Source organism: Salvelinus alpinus, chromosome 19 (genome assembly GCF_045679555.1).
Source record: "Salvelinus alpinus chromosome 19, SLU_Salpinus.1, whole genome shotgun sequence".
NCBI classification, from domain to species: domain Eukaryota; kingdom Metazoa; phylum Chordata; class Actinopteri; order Salmoniformes; family Salmonidae; genus Salvelinus; species Salvelinus alpinus.
In genome coordinates, this window is record NC_092104.1 from 9,281,156 (window position 1) to 9,301,047 (window position 19,892).

Consider the following 19,892-nt stretch of genomic DNA (forward strand, 5'->3'; position numbering starts at 1 on the left):
GACTATGTCTGGTACCTTCGTTGGGTTAGTTACTGTAGTAGACTATGTCTGGTACCTTCGTTGGGTTAGTTACTGTAGTAGACTATGTCTGGTACCATCGTTGGGTTAGTTACTGTAGTAGACTATGTCTGGTATCATCGTTGGGTTAGTTACTGTTGTAGACTATGTCTGGTACCATCGTTGGGTTAGTTACTGTAGTAGACTATGTCTGGTACCATCGTTGGGTTAGTTACTGTAGTAGACTATGTCTGGTACCTTCGTTGGGTTAGTTACTGTAGTAGACTATGTCTGGTACCTTCGTTGGGTCTGTTCTTGACCAGCAGGACATTAACAGGTTTCTCCAGGGGCTCCAGGTCTCTAGCTCCTCCTCCTCCTCCTCCTCCTCCTCCTCTTGGGAGGTCCGGGGAGGAAGGCTCCTGGAGTTGGTCTCTACTCTTACTCTTCACCATCCTCCCTCCAGTACCTCCCACATCCCCGTACCTCCCCCCTCCACGCTCGTAGCTGTCCCCCCGGCCGTAGCTCCTCCCACCTGGACTCCCTCCTCCCCTCTCCCGGTCCGTGCTCCTCCCCCGGCTACGTTCCCGTGGATACCGCAGCCTCTCGGGACTGGGCGGCTCCCGGTCCAAGGCCCGCCCCTTGCTGTTGTCACGGCGATGTTCGGGGCTCGGCGATGCCCTCTCCTGGCTCCTCCCTCGGCTCCTCCCCCGATTACCGCGGCCGCCGTAGTCGGGGTCCAGGTAGTTCTTGTTGTCGGGGGTGAGGTTATGAGGCTCGTGGGTGTAACCGGGCCCACCGTTGCCACGTTGCCAGCCCCCGTCACTCTGGTTGTCGTCGGCATCGTAGTAACGGGTGGTGCCGAAGTCTCGACTCTCGCCGCCGGGGGACGGGGGGGGCTTCAGGGAGTGGAGAGCCACCTTCCGATGTCTCTTCACCGTCTGAGGAGAAGCACACACAGAGAGACAGACAGGGTCAACCATTACACATTGTATTGCTATGCAGAGAGCTCAGGCCTGGAACACTGCTGCATTTTGATGGAAAGGATCACAAAACACCCAAGAGACTAACACACACACACGCACACACACACACACACACACAGAGAGAGAGAGAGCCGGGAGCAAGAGTGGGGCAGTAGGGTTATTTTGGGCTATGCAGTATTAAAGGTGTGACAGTGTTAACCTCTCTTGGGTAGGGGGCAGTATTTTCACGTCCGGATGAAAAGCGCGCCGAAAGTAAACTGCGTGTTACTCAGGCCCAGAAGCTAGGATATGCATATAGATAGATTTGGATAGAAAATAGAGGTCGACTGATTAAACGGAATGGCCGATTAATTAGGGCCGATTTGAAGTTTTCATAACATAATCGGTATTTTTGGACACATATTTTTTTACACCTTTATTTAACTAGGCAAGTCAGTTAAGAACACATTTTTAATGACGGCCTAGGAACGGTAGGTTAACTGCCTTGTTCAGGGGCAGAACGACAGATTTTTACTTTGTCAGCTCGGGGATTCGTTTTTGCAACCTTCCGGTTACTAGTCCAACGCTCCATCACCTGCCTTTCATTGCACTCCACGAGGAGCCTGCGTGGCAGGCTGACTACCTGTTACGCGAGGGCAGCAAGAAGCCAAGGTAAGTTGCTAGCTAGCATTAAACTTATAAAAAACAATCAATCTTCACATAATCACTAGTTAACTACACAAGGTTGATGATATTACTAGTTTATCTAGCGTGTCCTGCGTTGCATATAATCGATGCGGTGCCTGTTCATTTCTCATCGAATCACAGCCTACTTCGCCAAACGGGTGATGATTTAGCACTGTCGTTGCACCAAACCTAACCATAAATATCAATGCTTTTCTTTAAAATCAATACACAAGTATATATTTTTAAAACCTGCATATTTAGTTAATATTGCCTGCTAACATGAATTTCTTATAATTAGTGAAATTGTGTCACTTCTCTTGTGTTCCGTGCAAGCAGTCAGGGTATATGCAGCAGTTTGGGCCGCCTGGCTCATTGCGAACTGTGTGAAGTCCATTTATTCCAAACAAAGACCGTAATTAATTTGCCAGAATTTTACATAATTATGACATAACATCGAAGGTTGTACAATGTAACAGCAATATTTAAACGTAGAGATGCAACCCGTTAGATAAAATACGGAACAGTTCCGTATTTCACTGAAAGAATAAACGTTTTGTTTTCGAAATGATAGTTTCCGGATTCGACCATATTAATGACCAAAGGCTCGTATTTCTGTGTGTTATTATGTTATAATTAAGTATATGATTTGATATTTGATAGAACATTCTGACTGAGCGATGGTAGGTACCAGCAGGCTCGTAAGCATTCATTCAAACAGCACTTTCGTGCGTTTGCCAGCAGCTCTTCACAATGCTTCAAGCATTGAACTGTTTATGAGCCTATCAACTCCCGAGATTAGGCTGGTGTAACCGATGTGAAATGGCTAGCTAGTTAGCGGGGCGCGCGCTAATAGCGTTTCAATCGGTGACGTCACTCGTTCTAAGACTTGGAGTAGTTGTTCCCCTTGCTCTGCAAGGGCCGCGGCTTTTGTGGAGCGACGGGTAACGCTGCTTCGATGGTGGCTGTTGTTGATGTGTTCTTGGTTCGAGCCCAGGTAGGGGCGAGGAGAGGGACGGAAGCTATACCGTTACACTGGCAATACTATAGCGCCTATAAGAACATCCAATAGTCAAAGGTGTATGAAATACAAATGGTATAGAGAGAAATAGTCCTATAATTCCTATAATAACTACAACCTAAAACGTCTTACCTTGGAATATTGAAGACTCATGTTAAAAGGAACCACCAGCTTTCATATGTTCTCATGTTCTGAGCAAGGAACTTAAACGTTAGCTTTCTTACATGGCACATATTGCACTTTTACTTTCTTCTCCAACACTTTGTTTTTGCATTATTTAAACGAAATTGAACATACGTTTCATTATTTATTTGAGGCTAAATTGATTTTATTGATGTATTATATTAAGTTAAAATAAGTGTCCATTCAGTATTGTTGTAATTGTCATTATTACAAAAAAATTATTAAAAAACTCTAATAATAAAAAATAAAAAACTCCACTAGATGTCAACAGTCTTTAGAAAGAGTTTCAGGCTGGTTTTTGGAAAAATGAGCCAGAAATTGTAGTTTTTCTAGGTGGCTCCCATTTTGGCCGTAGTGTTTCCAAGTGCGTGAATGAGAGCGCGTTCTTTGGTATTTTTCTCCGCTAAAGACAATTACGATTCTCCGTCTTAATTTTTATCATTTATTTACGTATTAGGGTACCTAAGGTTTGATTATAAACGTTGTTTGACTTGTTTGGAAACGTTTATTAGTAACGTTTGGGATTCATTTTGTATGCATTTTGATGGAGGGAAACCGGGTGGATTATTGACTGAAGCGCGCCAGCTAAACTGAGTTTTTATGGCTATAAAGAAGGACTTTATCGAACAAAAGGACCATTTGTGATGTATCTGGGACCTTTTGGAGTGCCAACAGAAGAAGATCATCAAAGGTAAGGCATTTATTATATCAGTATTTCTGACTTTCGTGGCGCACCTGCCTGGTTGACATTTTTTTTCATGCTTTTGTATGCGGGGTGCTGTCCTCAGATAATCGCATGGTGTGCTTTTGCCGTAAAGCATTTTTGAAATCTGACACAGCGGCTGGATTAACAAGAAGTTAAGCATTATGTTGATGTATCACACTTGTGATTTTATGAAAGTTAAATATTTATAATTCTGTAGTTTGTATTTCGCACTCTGCAATTTCACCGGATGTTGGCCAGGTGGGACGCTACCGAAGTTAAACAGCTCCGTGGACTGACACTGTTAAACAGCTCCGTGGACTGACACTGTTAAACAGCGCCGTGGACTGACACTGTTAAACAGCGCCGTGGACTGACAGTGTTAAACAGCTCCGTGGACTGACAGCGTTAAACAGCTCCGTGGACTGACAGTGTTAAACAGCTCCGTAGACTGACACTGTTAAACAGCTCCGTGGACTGACACTGTTAAACAGCGCCGTGGACTGACACTGTTAAACAGCTCCGTAGACTGACAGCGTTAAACAGCTCCGTGGACTGACACCGTTAAACAGCTCCGTGGACTGACACTGTTAAACAGCTCCGTGGACTGACAGCGTTAAACAGCTCCGTGGACTGACAGTGTTAAACAGCTCCGTGGACTGACACTGTTAAACAGCTCCGTGGACTGACAGCGTTAAACAGCTCCGTGGACTGACAGTGTTAAACAGCTCCGTGGACTGACACTGTTAAACAGCTCCGTGGACTGACAGTGTTAAACAGCTCCGTGGACTGACAGTGTTAAACAGCTCCGTGGACTGACACTGTTAAACAGCTCCGTGGACTGACACTGTTAAACAGCTCCGTGGACTGACAGCGTTAAACAGCTCCGTGGACTGACAGTGTTAAACAGCTCCGTGGACTGACAGCGTTAAACAGCTCCGTGGACTGACAGTGTTAAACAGCTCCGTGGACTGACAGTGTTAAACAGCTCCGTGGACTGACAGTGTTAAACAGCTCCGTGGACTGACAGTGTTAAACAGCTCCGTGGACTGACAGTGTTAAACAGCGCCGTGGACTGACAGTGTTAAACAGCGCCGTGGACTGACAGTGTTAAACAGCGCCGTGGACTGACAGTGTTAAACAGTCCTTATGGCCTAACATATTCTATCGTATATGGTACTCACCATCTTGACTACTTTTGAACACCTCAGCTAGCTCCTAACAACATCAACACTATGCCCACTGATACTCACTATCTTGGCGGTCTTCCCACATTTGCGTAACTGCTGCACAGCGAAGGAATGAGGCACGTTGTCCATGAGGATGGAGTTGACCTGGATCACACGATCTTTCTCACTGGAGGAGAGAACACAACGTACCGTTAACATAGAACAACAAAACACACATGAAAGAGTAGATTAGAACCTCATCAATCCTGGAACAGCCTTGCTGCATTTCTTTAGGCAAAAGTAGCTTCCTATCCTGGTCTCTTTTCAGTCATCTGCGTAGATGAAAGACGATGTCAACCATATTGCTTGACCGTATAGTGTTTTTATTTTATTAGATCAGTGCAGATGAAGGACAAGACACCAGTAAGTGACTTCACACTATTGAAATGAGACCCGATGGCTTCCGGTACCAGCAACCACAATGACGGTATCCCCTTAACTGACTTCCTGACGTATTCGGCAAAAAAATAAGCATTAAAGTTTTGAAAAACTCAGTGAGGTCTGGTTAGTTGATCATGTAAGAGGAAGTGGTGTAGCATACAACAGGAGTCCGTCAGCTGGTCCACCCTGTAGGACGTCTGACACGATGATTGACATCTCTCCGTTATCCACGTTGGGGTTGTCCCGTCCCCCCGACACGGCAATACCAAACCCCATCTTGGAGTCCTACAGGAGGGAGAGAGGAGAGAGATGGACACAGAGAGAATTTAGTTGGGGTTTGGGCAAATAAAAATATACAGCATTGAAATGGAGAAGGAAGGTCAGACAAACAAATACACTGAAATGGGTTGAAACAGGTAGACAGACAGGTAGCCAGACAGGTAGCCAGACAGGTAGACCGACTAGCCGGACAGGTAGCTGGACAGGTAGCCGGACAGGTAGCCGGACAGGTAGACAGACAGGTAGACAGACAGGTAGCCGGACAGGTAGCCCGACAGGTAGCCCGACAGGTAGCCCGACAGGTAGCCCGACAGGTAGCCCGACAGGTAGCCCGACAGGTAGCCCGACAGGTAGCCCGACAGGTAGCCAGACAGGTAGCCAGACAGGTAGCCAGACAGGTAGCCAGACAGGTAGAGAGAGGTAGAGAGACAGGTAGCCAGGTAGAGACAGGTAAAGAAACAGGTGGACAGACAGGTAGCCAGACAGGTAGAGCGACAGGTAGAGAGGTAGCCAGGTAGAAAGACAGGTAGACAGGTAGAAGGACTGGTAGCCAGGTAGAGAGACAGGTAGAGAGGCAGGTAGCGAGACAGGTAGCGAGACAGGTAGCACTGGATGGGTTAACTTGTTTCCCCCTGTCTATCCAGGGGGAAACAAGACATCTCCTGTCTATCCAAGGGGAAACAAGACACCTCCTGTCTATCCAGGGGGAAACAAGACATCTCCTGTCTATCCAAGGGGAAACAAGACATCTCCTGTCTATCCAAGGGGAAACAAGACATCTCTGTCTATCCAAGGGGAAACAAGACATATCTGTCTATCCAAGGGGAAACAACACATCTCCTCTCTATCCAGGGGGAAACAAGACATATCCTGTCTATCCAGGGGGAAACAAGACATCTCCTCTCTATCCAGGGGGAAACAAGACATCTCCTGTCTATCCAAGGGGAAACAAGACATCTCCTGTCTATCCAGGGGGAAACAAGACATCTCCTGTCTATCCAGGGGGAAACAAGACATCTCCTGTCTATCCAAGGGGAAACAAGACATCTCCTGTCTATCCAAGGGGAAACAAGACATCTCCTGTCTATCCAAGGGGAAACAAGACATCTCCTGTCTTTCCAGGGGGAAACAAGACATCTCCTGTCTATCCAGGGGGAAACAAGACATCTCTGTCTATCCAAGGGGAAACAAGACATCTCTGTCTATCCAGGGGGAAACAAGACATCTCTGTCTATCCAGGGGGAAACAAGACATCTCTGTCTATCCAAGGGGAAACAAGACATCTCTGTCTATCCAGGGGGAAACAAGACATCTCTGTCTATCCAAGGGGAAACAAGACATCTGTCTATCCAAGGGGAAACAAGACACCTCCTGTCTTTCCAGGGGGAAACAAGACATCTCTGTCTATCCAGGGGGAAACAAGACATCTGTCTATCCAAGGGGAAACAAGACACCTCCTGTCTTTCCAGGGGGAAACAAGACATCTCTGTCTATCCAAGGGGAAACAAGACATCTCTGTCTATCCAGGGGGGAACAAGACATCTGTCTATCCAAGGGGAAACAAGACATCTGTCTATCCAGGGGGAAACAAGACATCTGTCTATCCAAGGGGAAACAAGACATCTCTGTCTATCCAGGGGGAAACAAGACATCTGTCTATCCAAGGGGAAACAAGACATCTCTGTCTATCCAGGGGGAAACAAGACATCTGTCTATCCAAGGGGAAACAAGACATCTCTGTCTATCCAGGGGGAAACAAGACATCTGTCTATCCAAGGGGAAACAAGACATCTGTCTATCCAGGGGGAAACAAGACATCTGTCTATCCAAGGGGAAACAAGACATCTCTGTCTATCCAGGGGGAAACAAGACATCTGTCTATCCAAGGGGAAACAAGACATCTCTGTCTATCCAGGGGGAAACAAGACATCTGTCTATCCAAGGGGAAACAAGACATCTGTCTATCCAAGGGGAAACAAGACATCTCTGTCTATCCAGGGGGAAACAAGACATCTGTCTATCTAAGGGGAAACAAGACATCTCTGTCTATCCAGGGGGAAACAAGACATCTGTCTATCCAAGGGGAAACAAGACATCTCTGTCTATCCAGGGGGAAACAAGACATCTGTCTATCCAAGGGGAAACAAGACATCTGTCTATCCAAGGGGAAACAAGACATCTGTCTATCCAAGGGGAAACAAGACATCTGTCTATCCAAGGGGAAACAAGACATCTCTGTCTATCCAAGGGGAAACAAGACATCTTGTTTGTATATACTGTATATTGTAGGAACTAGGGGTTCCATTTCGGCCGGCCTGCCTGTCTGTCTGCCTGTCTGCCTGCTTGGTCATTGAGCTTCAGTAAACTACTGTAGTGTACACCCAGGGAGTTCACAGACAGACACACGCAAGGAGCTAACACACAGTAGCTGTGGCCTTTACTGACGGCTAGGAACAACACACTCTGGCCCTTCACTACGGACAGAGCGTAGGAGAGACGCCAGGTCAAATACATATAAAGGTTAAAGGTCAACTCACCCTTTGTAGGTTCACAGTGTGCTGCTCCCAAACAGTCTCCTCCATTCCTGAGCTCTGTGGAGAGAACACACTGGGTTAGTGAATATTACTATATTAACACACTGGGTTAGTGAATATTACTATATTAACACACTGGGTTAGTGAATATTACTATATTAACACACTGGGTTAGTGAATATTACTATATAAACACACTGGGTTAGTGAATATTACTATATTAACACACTGGGTTAGTGAATATTACTATATAAACACACTGGGTTAGTGAATATTACTATATTAACACACTGGGTTAGTGAATATTACTATATAAACACACTGGGTTAGTGAATATTACTATATAAACACACTGGGTTAGTGAATATTACTATATAAACACACTGGGTTAGTGAATATTACTATATAAACACACTGGGTTAGTGAACATTACTATATAAACACACTGGGTTAGTGAACACTACTATATAAACACACTGGGTTAGTGAATATTACTATATAAACACACTGGGTTAGTGAACACTACTATATAAACACACTGGGTTAGTGAATATTACTATATAAACACACTGGGTTAGTGAACATTACTATATAAACACACTGGGTTAGTGAACATTACTATATAAACACACTGGGTTAGTGAATATTACTATATAAACACACTGGGTTAGTGAATATTACTATATAAACACACTGGGTTAGTGAATATTACTATATAAACACACTGGTTTAGTGAATATTACTATATAAACACACTGGGTTAGTGAATATTACTATATAAACACACTGGTTTAGTGAATAATACTATATAAACACACTGGGTTAGTGAATATTACTATATAAACACACTGGGTTAGTGAATATTACTATATAAACACACTGGGTTAGTGAATATTACTATATAAACACACTGGGTTAGTGAATATTACTATATAAACACACTGGGTTAGTGAATATTACTATATAAACACACTGGGTTAGTGAATATTACTATATAAACACACTGGGTTAGTGAATATTACTATATAAACACACTGGGTTAGTGAATATTACTATATAAACACACTGGGTTAGTGAATATTACTATATAAACACACTGGGTTAGTGAATATTACTATATAAACACACTGGGTTAGTGAATATTACTATATAAACACACTGGGTTAGTGAATATTACTATATAAACACACTGGGTTAGTGAATATTACTATATAAACACACTGGGTTAGTGAATATTACTATATAAACACACTGGGTTAGTGAATATTACTATATAAACACACTGGGTTAGTGAATATTACTATATAAACACACTGGGTTAGTGAATATTACTATATAAACACACTGGGTTAGTGAATATTACTGTAACACACCAGGCTAGTGAACACTACTATATTAACACACTGGGTTAGTGAACACTACTATATAAACACACTGGGTTAGTGAACACTACTATATTAACACACTGGTTTAGTGAACACTACTATATTAACACACTGGGTTAGTGAACACTACTATATAAACACACTGGTTTAGTGAACATTACTATATTAACAAACTGGGTTAGTGAACACTACTGTAACACACTGGTTTAGTGAACACTACTGTAACACACTGGGTACATGAAGGAAGGGGTAAAGCAACAGTGAACTACAGTAACACATCATCACTCTACTGCAACATTCAGATACAAAATGACCATGACATGTATTTGCACGTATATTTTAATACATTTCTTTCGTTCTGCAAACTGGAAAAAAACCCTCCAAGGACATTCCTGTCCCATTTTCACACGGAATGACCCACGTATACAAACTACTGTAGGCATCAGCCATAGAGATGCAGTCATGGAAAAGACATGGAAAATACACGTCTTTTCTTGTTTCTATGATAAATACATGGATGTGGAGAGGAATATACTCCATAGTTAAACTGCTACGAAGCAAAATATCACCCTGGTCCAAAACACAGCCCCAAAAATAGGCCCGTGGAATGGGAGTAGCTAGTCACAAACACACAGCGCTCCAGGATACCGTGGAAACAGACACACATCCCGATCAATAGTTTGGTCATTTACTCAGCACGGGAGACTGGCCTGCCTTTGCACGGACACACACACACACACACACACACACACACACACACACACACACACACACACACACACACACACACACACACACACACACACACACACACACACACACACACACACACACACACACACACACAGACAGAGAGAGAGCGTCCTCTCTGACCGTGGGATATAGAGCCTGTTTTTTGGGAGCATGGAAACGAACCTCCACAGTCCACCAGGCTGAATCAGACCCCAACCTCCACAGTCCACCCAGGCTGAATCAGACCCCAACCTCCACAGTCCACCCAGGCTGAATCAGACCCCAACCTCCACAGTCCACCCAGGCTGAATCAGACCCCAACCTCCACAGTCCACCCAGGCTGAATCAGACCCCAACCTCCACAGTCCACCAGGCTGAATCAGACCCCAACCTCCACAGTCCACCAGGCTGAATCAGACCCCAACCTCCACAGTCCACCAGGCTGAATCAGACCCCAACCTCCACAGTCCACCAGGCTGAATCAGACCCCAACCTCCACAGTCCACCAGGCTGAATCAGACCCCAACCTCCAGTCCACCCAGGCTGAATCAGACCCCAACCTCCAGTCCACCCAGGCTGAATCAGACCCCAACCTCCACAGTCCACCAGGCTGAATCAGACCCCAACCTCCACAGTCCACCAGGCTGAATCAGACCCCAACCTCCACAGTCCACCAGGCTGAATCAGACCCCAACCTCCACAGTCCACCAGGCTGAATCAGACCCCAACCTCCACAGTCCACCAGGCTGAATCAGACCCCAACCTCCACAGTCCACCCAGGCTGAAGCAGACCCCAACCTCCACATTCCACCAGGCTGAATCAGACCCCAACCTCCACAGTCCACCAGGCTGAATCAGACCCCAACCTCCACAGTCCACCAGGCTGAATCAGACCCCAACCTCCACAGTCCACCCAGGCTGAATCAGACCCCAACCTCCACAGTCCACCAGGCTGAATCAGACCCCAACCTCCACAGTCCACCAGGCTGAATCAGACCCCAACCTCCACAGTCCACCAGGCTGAATCAGACCCCAACCTCCACAGTCCACCAGGCTGAATCAGACCCCAACCTCCACAGTCCACCAGGCTGAATCAGACCCCAACCTCCACAGTCCACCAGGCTGAATCAGACCCCAACCTCCACAGTCCACCCAGGCTGAATCAGACCAGGAAAAGTCGGTTGGCTTCTACAACGCTGTGAAATCCAATCGGTCACATTGAGATCTATTGACCACGGTTTGTTATTCACTAACCACTCAGTGGGGCGGCAGGTAGCCTAGTGGTTATAGGAGGCAGGTAGCCTAGTGGTTAGAGGAGGCAGGTAGCCTAGTGGTTAGAGGAGGCAGGTAGCCTAGTGGTTAGAGGAGGCAGGTAGCCTAGTGGTTAGAGGAGGCAGGTAGCCTAGTGGTTAGAGGAGGCAGGTAGCCTAGTGGTTATAGGAGGCAGGTAGCCTAGTGGTTAGAGGAGGCAGGTAGCCTAGTGGTTAGAGGAGGCAGGTAGCCTAGTGGTTAGAGGAGGCAGGTAGCCTAGTGGTTAGAGGAGGCAGGTAGCCTAGTGGTTAGAGGAGGCAGGTAGCCTAGTGGTTAGAGGAGGCAGGTAGCCTAGTGGTTAGAGGAGGCAGGTAGCCTAGTGGTTAGAGGAGGCAGGTAGCCTAGTGGTTAGAGGAGGCAGGTAGCCTAGTGGTTAGAGGAGGCAGGTAGCCTAGTGGTTAGAGCAGGCAGGTAGCCTAGTGGTTATAGGAGGCAGGTAGCCTAGTGGTTAGAGGAGGCAGGTAGCCTAGTGGTTAGAGGAGGCAGGTAGCCTAGTGGTTAGAGGAGGCAGGTAGCCTAGTGGTTAGAGGAGGCAGGTAGCCTAGTGGTTAGAGGAGGCAGGTAGCCTAGTGGTTAGAGCAGGCAGGTAGCCTAGTGGTTAGAGCAGGCAGGTAGCCTAGTGGTTAGAGGAGGCAGGTAGCCTAGTGGTTAGAGGAGGCAGGTAGCCTAGTGGTTAGAGGAGGCAGGTAGCCTAGTGGTTAGAGGAGGCAGGTAGCCTAGTGGTTAGAGCAGGCAGGTAGCCTAGTGGTTAGAGCGTTGGACTAGTAACCGAAAGGTTGCAAGATTGAATCCCCCGAGCTAAAATGACAAACAGTCAGTCCCACCTCTGCATGGTTCTACCTGGTGTTCCTCAGCTAGGCTCAGATTATAATCCCTGTACTGGAGATTAGGCTGCATCACAACACAAAACATTTACACACCACAACAGAACGCAACACAACAGATCGACAGTACACAGGCCAAACATTCCTCCTCGTTCAATTATGCACTCATTACACACACACACCAACACCATCAAGAGATTCCTTACAAAACAGCATTCCTCTTCTCCTATCTCTCTCCATCCCTCTCTCTCTCTCTCTCTATAACCCTCTCCCTCTCTCATCCTTCAGTGTCCCACCTCCCTCTCTCCCTCTCTCTCTCTCTCTATAACCCTCTCCCTCTCTCATCCTTCAGTGTCCCACCTCCCTCTCTCTCTCTATAACCCTCTCCCTCTCTCATCCTTCAGTGTCCCACCTCCCTCTCTCTCTCTATAACCCTCTCCCTCTCTCATCCTTCAGTGTCCCACCTCCCTCTCTCTCTATAACCCTCTCCCTCTCTCATCCATCAGTGTCCCACCTCCCTCTCTCTCTCTCTCTCTCTCTCTCTCTCTCTATAACCCTCTCCCTCTCTCATCCTTCAGTGTCCCACCTCCCTCTCTCTCTCTCTCTCTCTCTCTCTATAACCCTCTCCCTCTCATCCTTCAGTGTCCCACCTCCCTCTCTCTCTCTATAACCCTCTCCCTCTCTCATCCTTCAGTGTCCCACCTCCCTCTCTCTCTCTCTCTCTATAACCCTCTCCCTCTCTCATCCTTCAGTGTCCCACCTCCCTCTCTCTCTATAACCCTCTCCCTCTCTCATCCTTCAGTGTCCCACCTCCCTCTCTCTCTCTCTATAACCCTCTCCCTCTCATCCTTCAGTGTCCCACCTCCCTCTCTCTCTCTCTCTCTCTCTCTATAACCCTCTCCCTCTCTCATCCTTCAGTGTCCCACCTTCCTCTCTCTCTGCCCCCCTCCCCATCCCCAGACATTTGCCCTCAGTTGGTCATGAGGACACACAATTAGTGGGGATGGTCTCTCTCTCTCTCTCGCTCTGTGTATGTGTGTGTGTGTGTGCATGTTTTCATGTGTGTGTGTACCATACCGTGCATAGCCTAACAACACATTGCAATGTACTGCAAACCCTTGGTTCTACAGACCCCCAGCCAGTACACTAGTAGGAGGCTGATGACACTGATGGAAGCCGGCAGCTCCAGCACAGTTGAGATCAGACCCTGTTAAAAACACTTCTTAGACAGACAACGTGTCTGTGTCTGAGAGGGGACATTAGAGAGGAGACATTAGAGAGGAGACATTAGAGAGGAGACATTAGAGAGGAGACATTAGAGGAGAGACATTAGAGAGGAGACATTAGAGAGGAGACATTAGAGAGGAGACATTAGAGAGGAGACATTAGAGAGGAGACATTAGAGGGAAGACATTAGAGGGGAGACATTAGAGGGGAGACATTAGAGAGGAGACATTAGAGAGGAGACATTAGAGGAGAGACATTAGAGAGGAGACATTAGAGAGGAGACATTAGAGAGGAGACATTAGAGAGGAGACATTAGAGGAGAGACATTAGAGAGGAGACATTAGAGAGGAGACATTAGGGAGGAGACATTAGGGAGGAGACATTAGAGAGGAGACATTAGAGAGGAGACATTAGAGGAGAGACATTAGAGGAGAGACATTAGAGGAGAGACATTAGAGGAGAGACATTAGAGGAGAGACATTAGAGAGGAGACATTAGAGGAGAGACATTAGAGAGGAGACATTAGAGGAGAGACATTAGAGAGGAAACATTAGGGAGCAGACATTAGAGGAGCTGACATTAGAGGAGCTGACATTAGAGGAGCTGACATTAGAGGAGCTGACATTAGAGAGGAGACAGAGAGGAGACAATGGCGAGGGTGTGGGTTCGAGAGGAGCAGAATGGTGAGGGTCAATGTTCGAGCGGGGCAGAATGGCGAGGGTCTGGGTACGAGCGGGGCAGAATGGCGAGGGTCTGGGTACGAGCGGAGCAGAACGGCGAGGGTCTTTGTACGAGCGGAACAGAATGGCGAGGGTCTTTGTACGAGCGGAACAGAATGGCGAGGGTCTTTGTACGAGCGGAACAGAATGGCGAGGGTCTTTGTACGAGCGGAACAGAATGGCGAGGGTCTCGGTACGAGCAGAATGGCGAGGGTCTGGGGCAGAGCAGAGCAGAGCAACCAACCGCTGTGGACTGTGTCTTGATAACCAAGCTGTTTATGGTCTCTGCAGCACAAATACACAGAAACTATGAGCTAATCTCTCTGCAGCAGGCAAACTAACCAGGATCAGGGTCCCATACAGACAACCATGCTGCTTCACTAAGTCCTGTACACAATCAGTATGCACCTGGTGATCCACTAGTAAACAAAGTCGTTACTCTGTCAACTATCTGGCTGGCTGACAGCTATCTCCTGTATCCAGTGTGAATGGCATGAGTACTATCATCTCTGCTATCTCCTGTATCCAGTGTGAATGGCATGAGTACTATCCTCCCTGCTATCTCCTGTATCCAGTGTGAATGGCATGAGTACTATCCTCTCTGCTATCTCCTGTCTCCCCCTGAATACTATCCTCTCTCCTGTCTCCCCCTGAGTACTATCCTCTCTGCTATCTCCTGTCTCCCCCTGAGTACTATCCTCTCTCCTGTCTCCCCCTGAGTACTATCCTCTCTGCTATCTCCTGTCTCCCCCTGAGTACTATCCTCTCTCTGGTCTCCCCCTGAGTACTATCCTCTCTCTGGTCTCCCCCTGAGTACTATCCTCTCTGCTAACTCCGATCTCCCCCTGGCTACTATCTACTCTGCGATCTCCTGTGTCCAGTGTGAACGGCATGAGTACTATCCTCTCTGCTATCTCCTGTGTCCAGTGTGAACGGCATGAGTACTATCCTCTCTGCTATCTCCTGTGCCCAGTGTGAACGGCATGAGTACTATCCTCTCTGCTATCTCCTGTGTCCAGTGTGAACGGCATGAGTACTATCCTCTCTGCTATCTCCTGTGCCCAGTGTGAACGGCATGAGTACTATCCTCTCTGCTATCTCCTGTGTCCAGTGTGAACGGCATGAGTACTATCCTCTCTGCTATCTCCTGTATCCAGTGTGAACGGCATGAGTACTATCCTCTCTGCTATCTCCTGTGTCCAGTGTGAACGGCATGAGTACTATCCTCTCTGCTATCTCCTGTATCCAGTGTGAACGGCATGAGTACTATCCTCTCTGCTATCTCCTGTGTCCAGTGTGAACGGCATGAGTACTATCCTCTCTGCTATCTCCTGTATCCAGTGTGAACGGCATGAGTACTATCCTCTCTGCTATCTCCTGTATCCAGTGTGAACGGCATGAGGACATATCTCGGTCTGTTCCTATCTGGTCCAGGGAGCCAGATGTAGTGTAGAACACGCCTACTGGACCCACAGGATGGACTGACCTGACCCATATGATGCAAAACTCCTCACCCACTCTGCTAGCACGAGAGATGGAGTGGGAGATCTTCTCATCACAAACACACTGACTGAGATCTCTGGGAGTATGAGGCTCTATCATTCATCAGCAAATTAAAATAAGTCAAAAGTGTTTCTAGGAGCAGCACACTTTTCAACCACAGGTGTAGCTAGCTGCCGGAACCACAGGTGTAGCTAGCTGCCGGAACCACAGGTGCAGCTAGCTGCCGGAACCACAGGTGCAGCTAGCTGCCGGAACCACAGGTGCAGCTAGCTGCCGGAACCACAGGTGCAGCTAGCTGCCGGAACCACAGGTGCAGCTAGCTGCCGGAACCACAGGTGCAGCTAGCTGCCGGAACCACAGGTGCAGCTAGCTGCCGGAACCACAGGTGCAGCTAGCTGCCGGAACCACAGGTGCAGCTAGCTGCCGGAACCACAGGTGCAGCTAGCTGCCGGAACCACAGGTGCAGCTAGCTGCCGGAACCACAGGTGCAGCTAGCTGCCGGAACCACAGGTGCAGCTAGCTGCCGGAACCACAGGTGCAGCTAGCTGCCGGAACCACAGGTGCAGCTAGCTGCCGGAACCACAGGTGCAGCTAGCTGCCGGAACCACAGGTGCAGCTAGCTGCCGGAACCACAGGTGCAGCTAGCTGCCGGAACCACAGGTGCAGCTAGCTGCCGGAACCACAGGTGCAGCTAGCTGCCGGAACCACAGGTGCAGCTAGCTGCCGGAACCACAGGTGCAGCTAGCTGCCGGAACCACAGGTGCAGCTAGCTGCCGGAACCACAGGTGCAGCTAGCTGCCGGAACCACAGGTGCAGCTAGCTGCCGGAACCACAGGTGTAGCTAGCTGCCGGAACCACAGGTGTAGCTAGCTGCCGGAACCACAGGTGTAGCTAGCTGCCGGAACCACAGGTGTAGCTAGCTGCCGGAACCACAGGTGTAGCTAGCTGCCGGAACACAGCTTCCCTGATACGCAGCTTAACATAACGCAACTTAACATACTGTGACACTCGCGCCTACAACCAAACAACTAGTCTACAACCAAACAACTAGTCTACAACCAAACAACTAGTCTACAACCAAACAACTAGTCTACAACCAAACAAAGACAAGCAAGAAAGCGGAAAATAATGGAGAGAGCGAGTTTAGGAGAGAGCAAGGGGAAAGAGATCTAAGGGGAAAGCGGAGAGCAGGGAGAGAGAGTAGAGAGAGAGAGAGAGAGAGCAGGGAGAGAGGTAGATAAGGGAGGGAGGGAGGGCGGGAAAGAGGGAGAGAGAGAGAGCAGGGAGAGAGGTAGATAAGGGAGGGAGGGAGAGAGGGAGAGAGAGAGAGAGCAGGGAGAGAGGTAGATAAGGGAGGGAGGGAGAGAGGGAAAGAGGGAGAGAGAGAGAGAGCAGGGAGAGAGGTAGATAAGGGAGGGAGGGAGAGAGGGAAAGAGAGAGTAGGAAGAGACTTTGTCCTCTAGGGATCAGAGCTGGAGACTTTGTCCTCTAAGGAGGTGAGTATTCATCTCTCTCCTTCTCTAGTACCAGTTGGAGGAAGCAGGTGTTTCCAGCGGGGGTGTAGAGCACCACCACGGTGCTTCTCAATTCCTCCGGGTTGAGCCGCGGTCCTCCCAGGAGAGGCCCCTCCAGCCTGGGTCCAGCTTTACCCGGCCACCCTGCTGCCCTCCACCGGCCCTGGTCCCGGCCCCCTCCACCGTGGCCCTCATCCGTGTGGTGCAGCCATGGACTCCCCCGTGCTGCCGAACACCAGTCCCCCAACTGCAGGCAGTCCAGATTCATCGCTCATCTCATCTCCCGCGATCTCATCGACACCCGCTGACGTTTCTTATCCATGGCTCAGCTCGGCTACGTTCGAGTCATGTCTGGCTCAGTGCTCTGTTTGTATGGCACCAGACTAGGCTGGTTTGGTTCAGACCCTGACGCCATGGTGCGGTGGGGCGCAGCAGAGAACCCAGCGAGCAGCCCTCCGGTCGGTCCTACAGTCCTATGCCTACTGGAGACAGCTCAATCCCATTAAGCTGGCGTGGTATAACAGATTAGTCGACCCAGGGGCAACTAAAAATAAACACAACTCACGCTTCCTCCTCCTCCTCCTCCCCGCAGAGTCCTGAGTGTGAACCCACTTCCTGCGGAGAGCTGTCAACACGTCAACCGCCTCGCTACACAACACGAGCCATGCGGGCGGCGGTCGGGACGGGAGTCAGGGTCTCTGATCCGTCCGACACGTCCTTTCTCCCTCCCTCCCTCCCTCCCTCCCTCCCTCCCTCCTGCAACACTCTCCTTTCACTCCTCCACTATTCGTTCTCTCTCTCTGGCTCTCTGTCTCCTAAGGGCTTTATTGGCATGGGAAACATATTTACATTGGCAAAACGAGTGAAATAGACAATAAACAAAAAAGGGAAATTAACAAGTAAACATTACACTCAAAAGTTTTTAAAACATCTAGACATTTCAAATGTTCTACTATTGTCTGTGTACAGTGTTGTAACACAATGTGAATGTTCTACTATTGTCTGTGTACAGTGTTGTAACACAATGTGAATGTTCTACTATTGTCTGTGTACAGTGTTGTAACACAATGTGAATGTTCTACTATTGTCTGTGTACAGTGTTGTAACACAATGTGAATGTTCTACTATTGTCTGTGTACAGTGTTGTAACACAATGTGAATGTTCTACTATTGTCTGTGTACAGTGTTGTAACACAATGTGAATGTTCTACTATTGTCTGTGTACAGTGTTGTAACACAATGTGAATGTTCTACTATTGTCTGTGTACAGTGTTGTAACACAATGTGAATGTTCTACTATTGTCTGTGTACAGTGTTGTAACACAATGTGAATGTTCTACTATTGTCTGTGTACAGTGTTGTAACACAATGTGAATGTTCTACTATTGTCTGTGTACAGTGTTGTAACACAATGTGAATGTTCTACTATTGTCTGTGTACAGTGTTGTAACACAATGTGAAAACGCTGTAGTTAAAGTAGGAAGATAAATAAACAGATTCATATTTACAATGTTGTCTGTGTTCCACTGGTTGCCCTGGAAACAGGTCTCACATCTTGCTATGATATTTCACCTCAAATTCTTTGTGGGTCTGTGTAATCTGAGGGAAATATGTGTCTCTAATATGGTCATACATTTGGCAGGAGGTTAGGAAGTGCAGCTCAGTTTCCACCTCATTTTGTGGGCAGTGTTCACATAGCACGTCTTCTCCTGAGAGCCAGGTCTGCCTACGACGGCCTCTCTCAATAGCAAGGCTATGCTCACTGAGTCTGTACATAGTCAAAGCTTTCCCCGATTTTGGGTCAATCACAGTGGTCAGGTATTCTGCCACTGTGTACTCTCTGTTTAGGGCCAAATAGCATTCTAGTTCGCTCAGTTTTTTTGTTAATTCTTTCCAATGTGTCAAGTAATTATCCCCTCTCCCCTCACACTCGCTCTCTCTCTCTCTCCCCCCCTCCTCTCTCTACTCTCAGGAAACATCAAATTATCCCAATTCGCCGGCTCCCTCCAGTTTTACGTAATCCTAATACAATGCTGCCCTAAATTCACACACACACACACACACACACACACACACACACACACACACACACACACACACACACACACACACACACACACACACACACACACACACACACACACACACACACACACACACACACACACACACACACACACGAGACTAATTGTGTGTCCTCATGACTGACTGAGGGCAAATATCTGTAGGCAGAGACCTCCAATTACACACCAACAAGGGATGAGGGGATTGGGGGGCGGGCAGAGAGAGAGGAAGGTGGTTGTTGTTGTGTGTGTAATGAGTGCATAGTTGAACTAGGAGGAATGTTTGGCCTGTGTACTGTCAATGTTTTGTGTATATCTGTTGTGTTGTATTGTTGTGTTGTGTAGATGTGTGTTGTATTGTTGTGTTGTGTAGATGTGTGTTGTATTGTTGTGTTGTGTAGATGTGTGTTGTGTTGTATTGTTGTGTTGTGTAGATGTGTGTTGTGTTGTATTGTGTAGATGTGTATTGTATTGTTGTGTTGTGTAGATGTGTGTTGTGTTGTGTAGATGTGTGTTGTGTTGTATTGTTGTGTTGTGTAGATGTGTGTTGTGTTGTATTGTGTAGATGTGTGTTGTGTTGTATTGTGTAGATGTGTGTTGTATTGTTGTGTTGTGTAGATGTGTGTTGTATTGTATTGTTG

The 19,892-nt window shown here is 47.6% G+C and overlaps 1 protein-coding gene across 4 annotated transcripts in view; it reads right to left on the reverse strand.

Annotated features, from left to right (window-relative positions):
* The window catches only part of LOC139544986 (tight junction protein ZO-2-like), a 197,038-nt gene that overhangs the window by 49,081 nt on the left and 128,065 nt on the right, over window positions 1-19,892 (reverse strand). For all 4 annotated transcript variants that reach the window (XM_071352257.1, XM_071352258.1, XM_071352260.1 and 1 more), the window contains exons 2-5: window positions 7,977-8,030; window positions 5,321-5,445; window positions 4,804-4,906; window positions 296-935 (exon numbers count right to left, since the gene is read on the reverse strand). In XM_071352257.1, coding sequence (XP_071208358.1) covers window positions 296-935; window positions 4,804-4,906; window positions 5,321-5,445; window positions 7,977-8,030 — 922 coding nt within the window. The remainder of the gene's footprint in view (window positions 1-295; window positions 936-4,803; window positions 4,907-5,320; window positions 5,446-7,976; window positions 8,031-19,892) is intronic.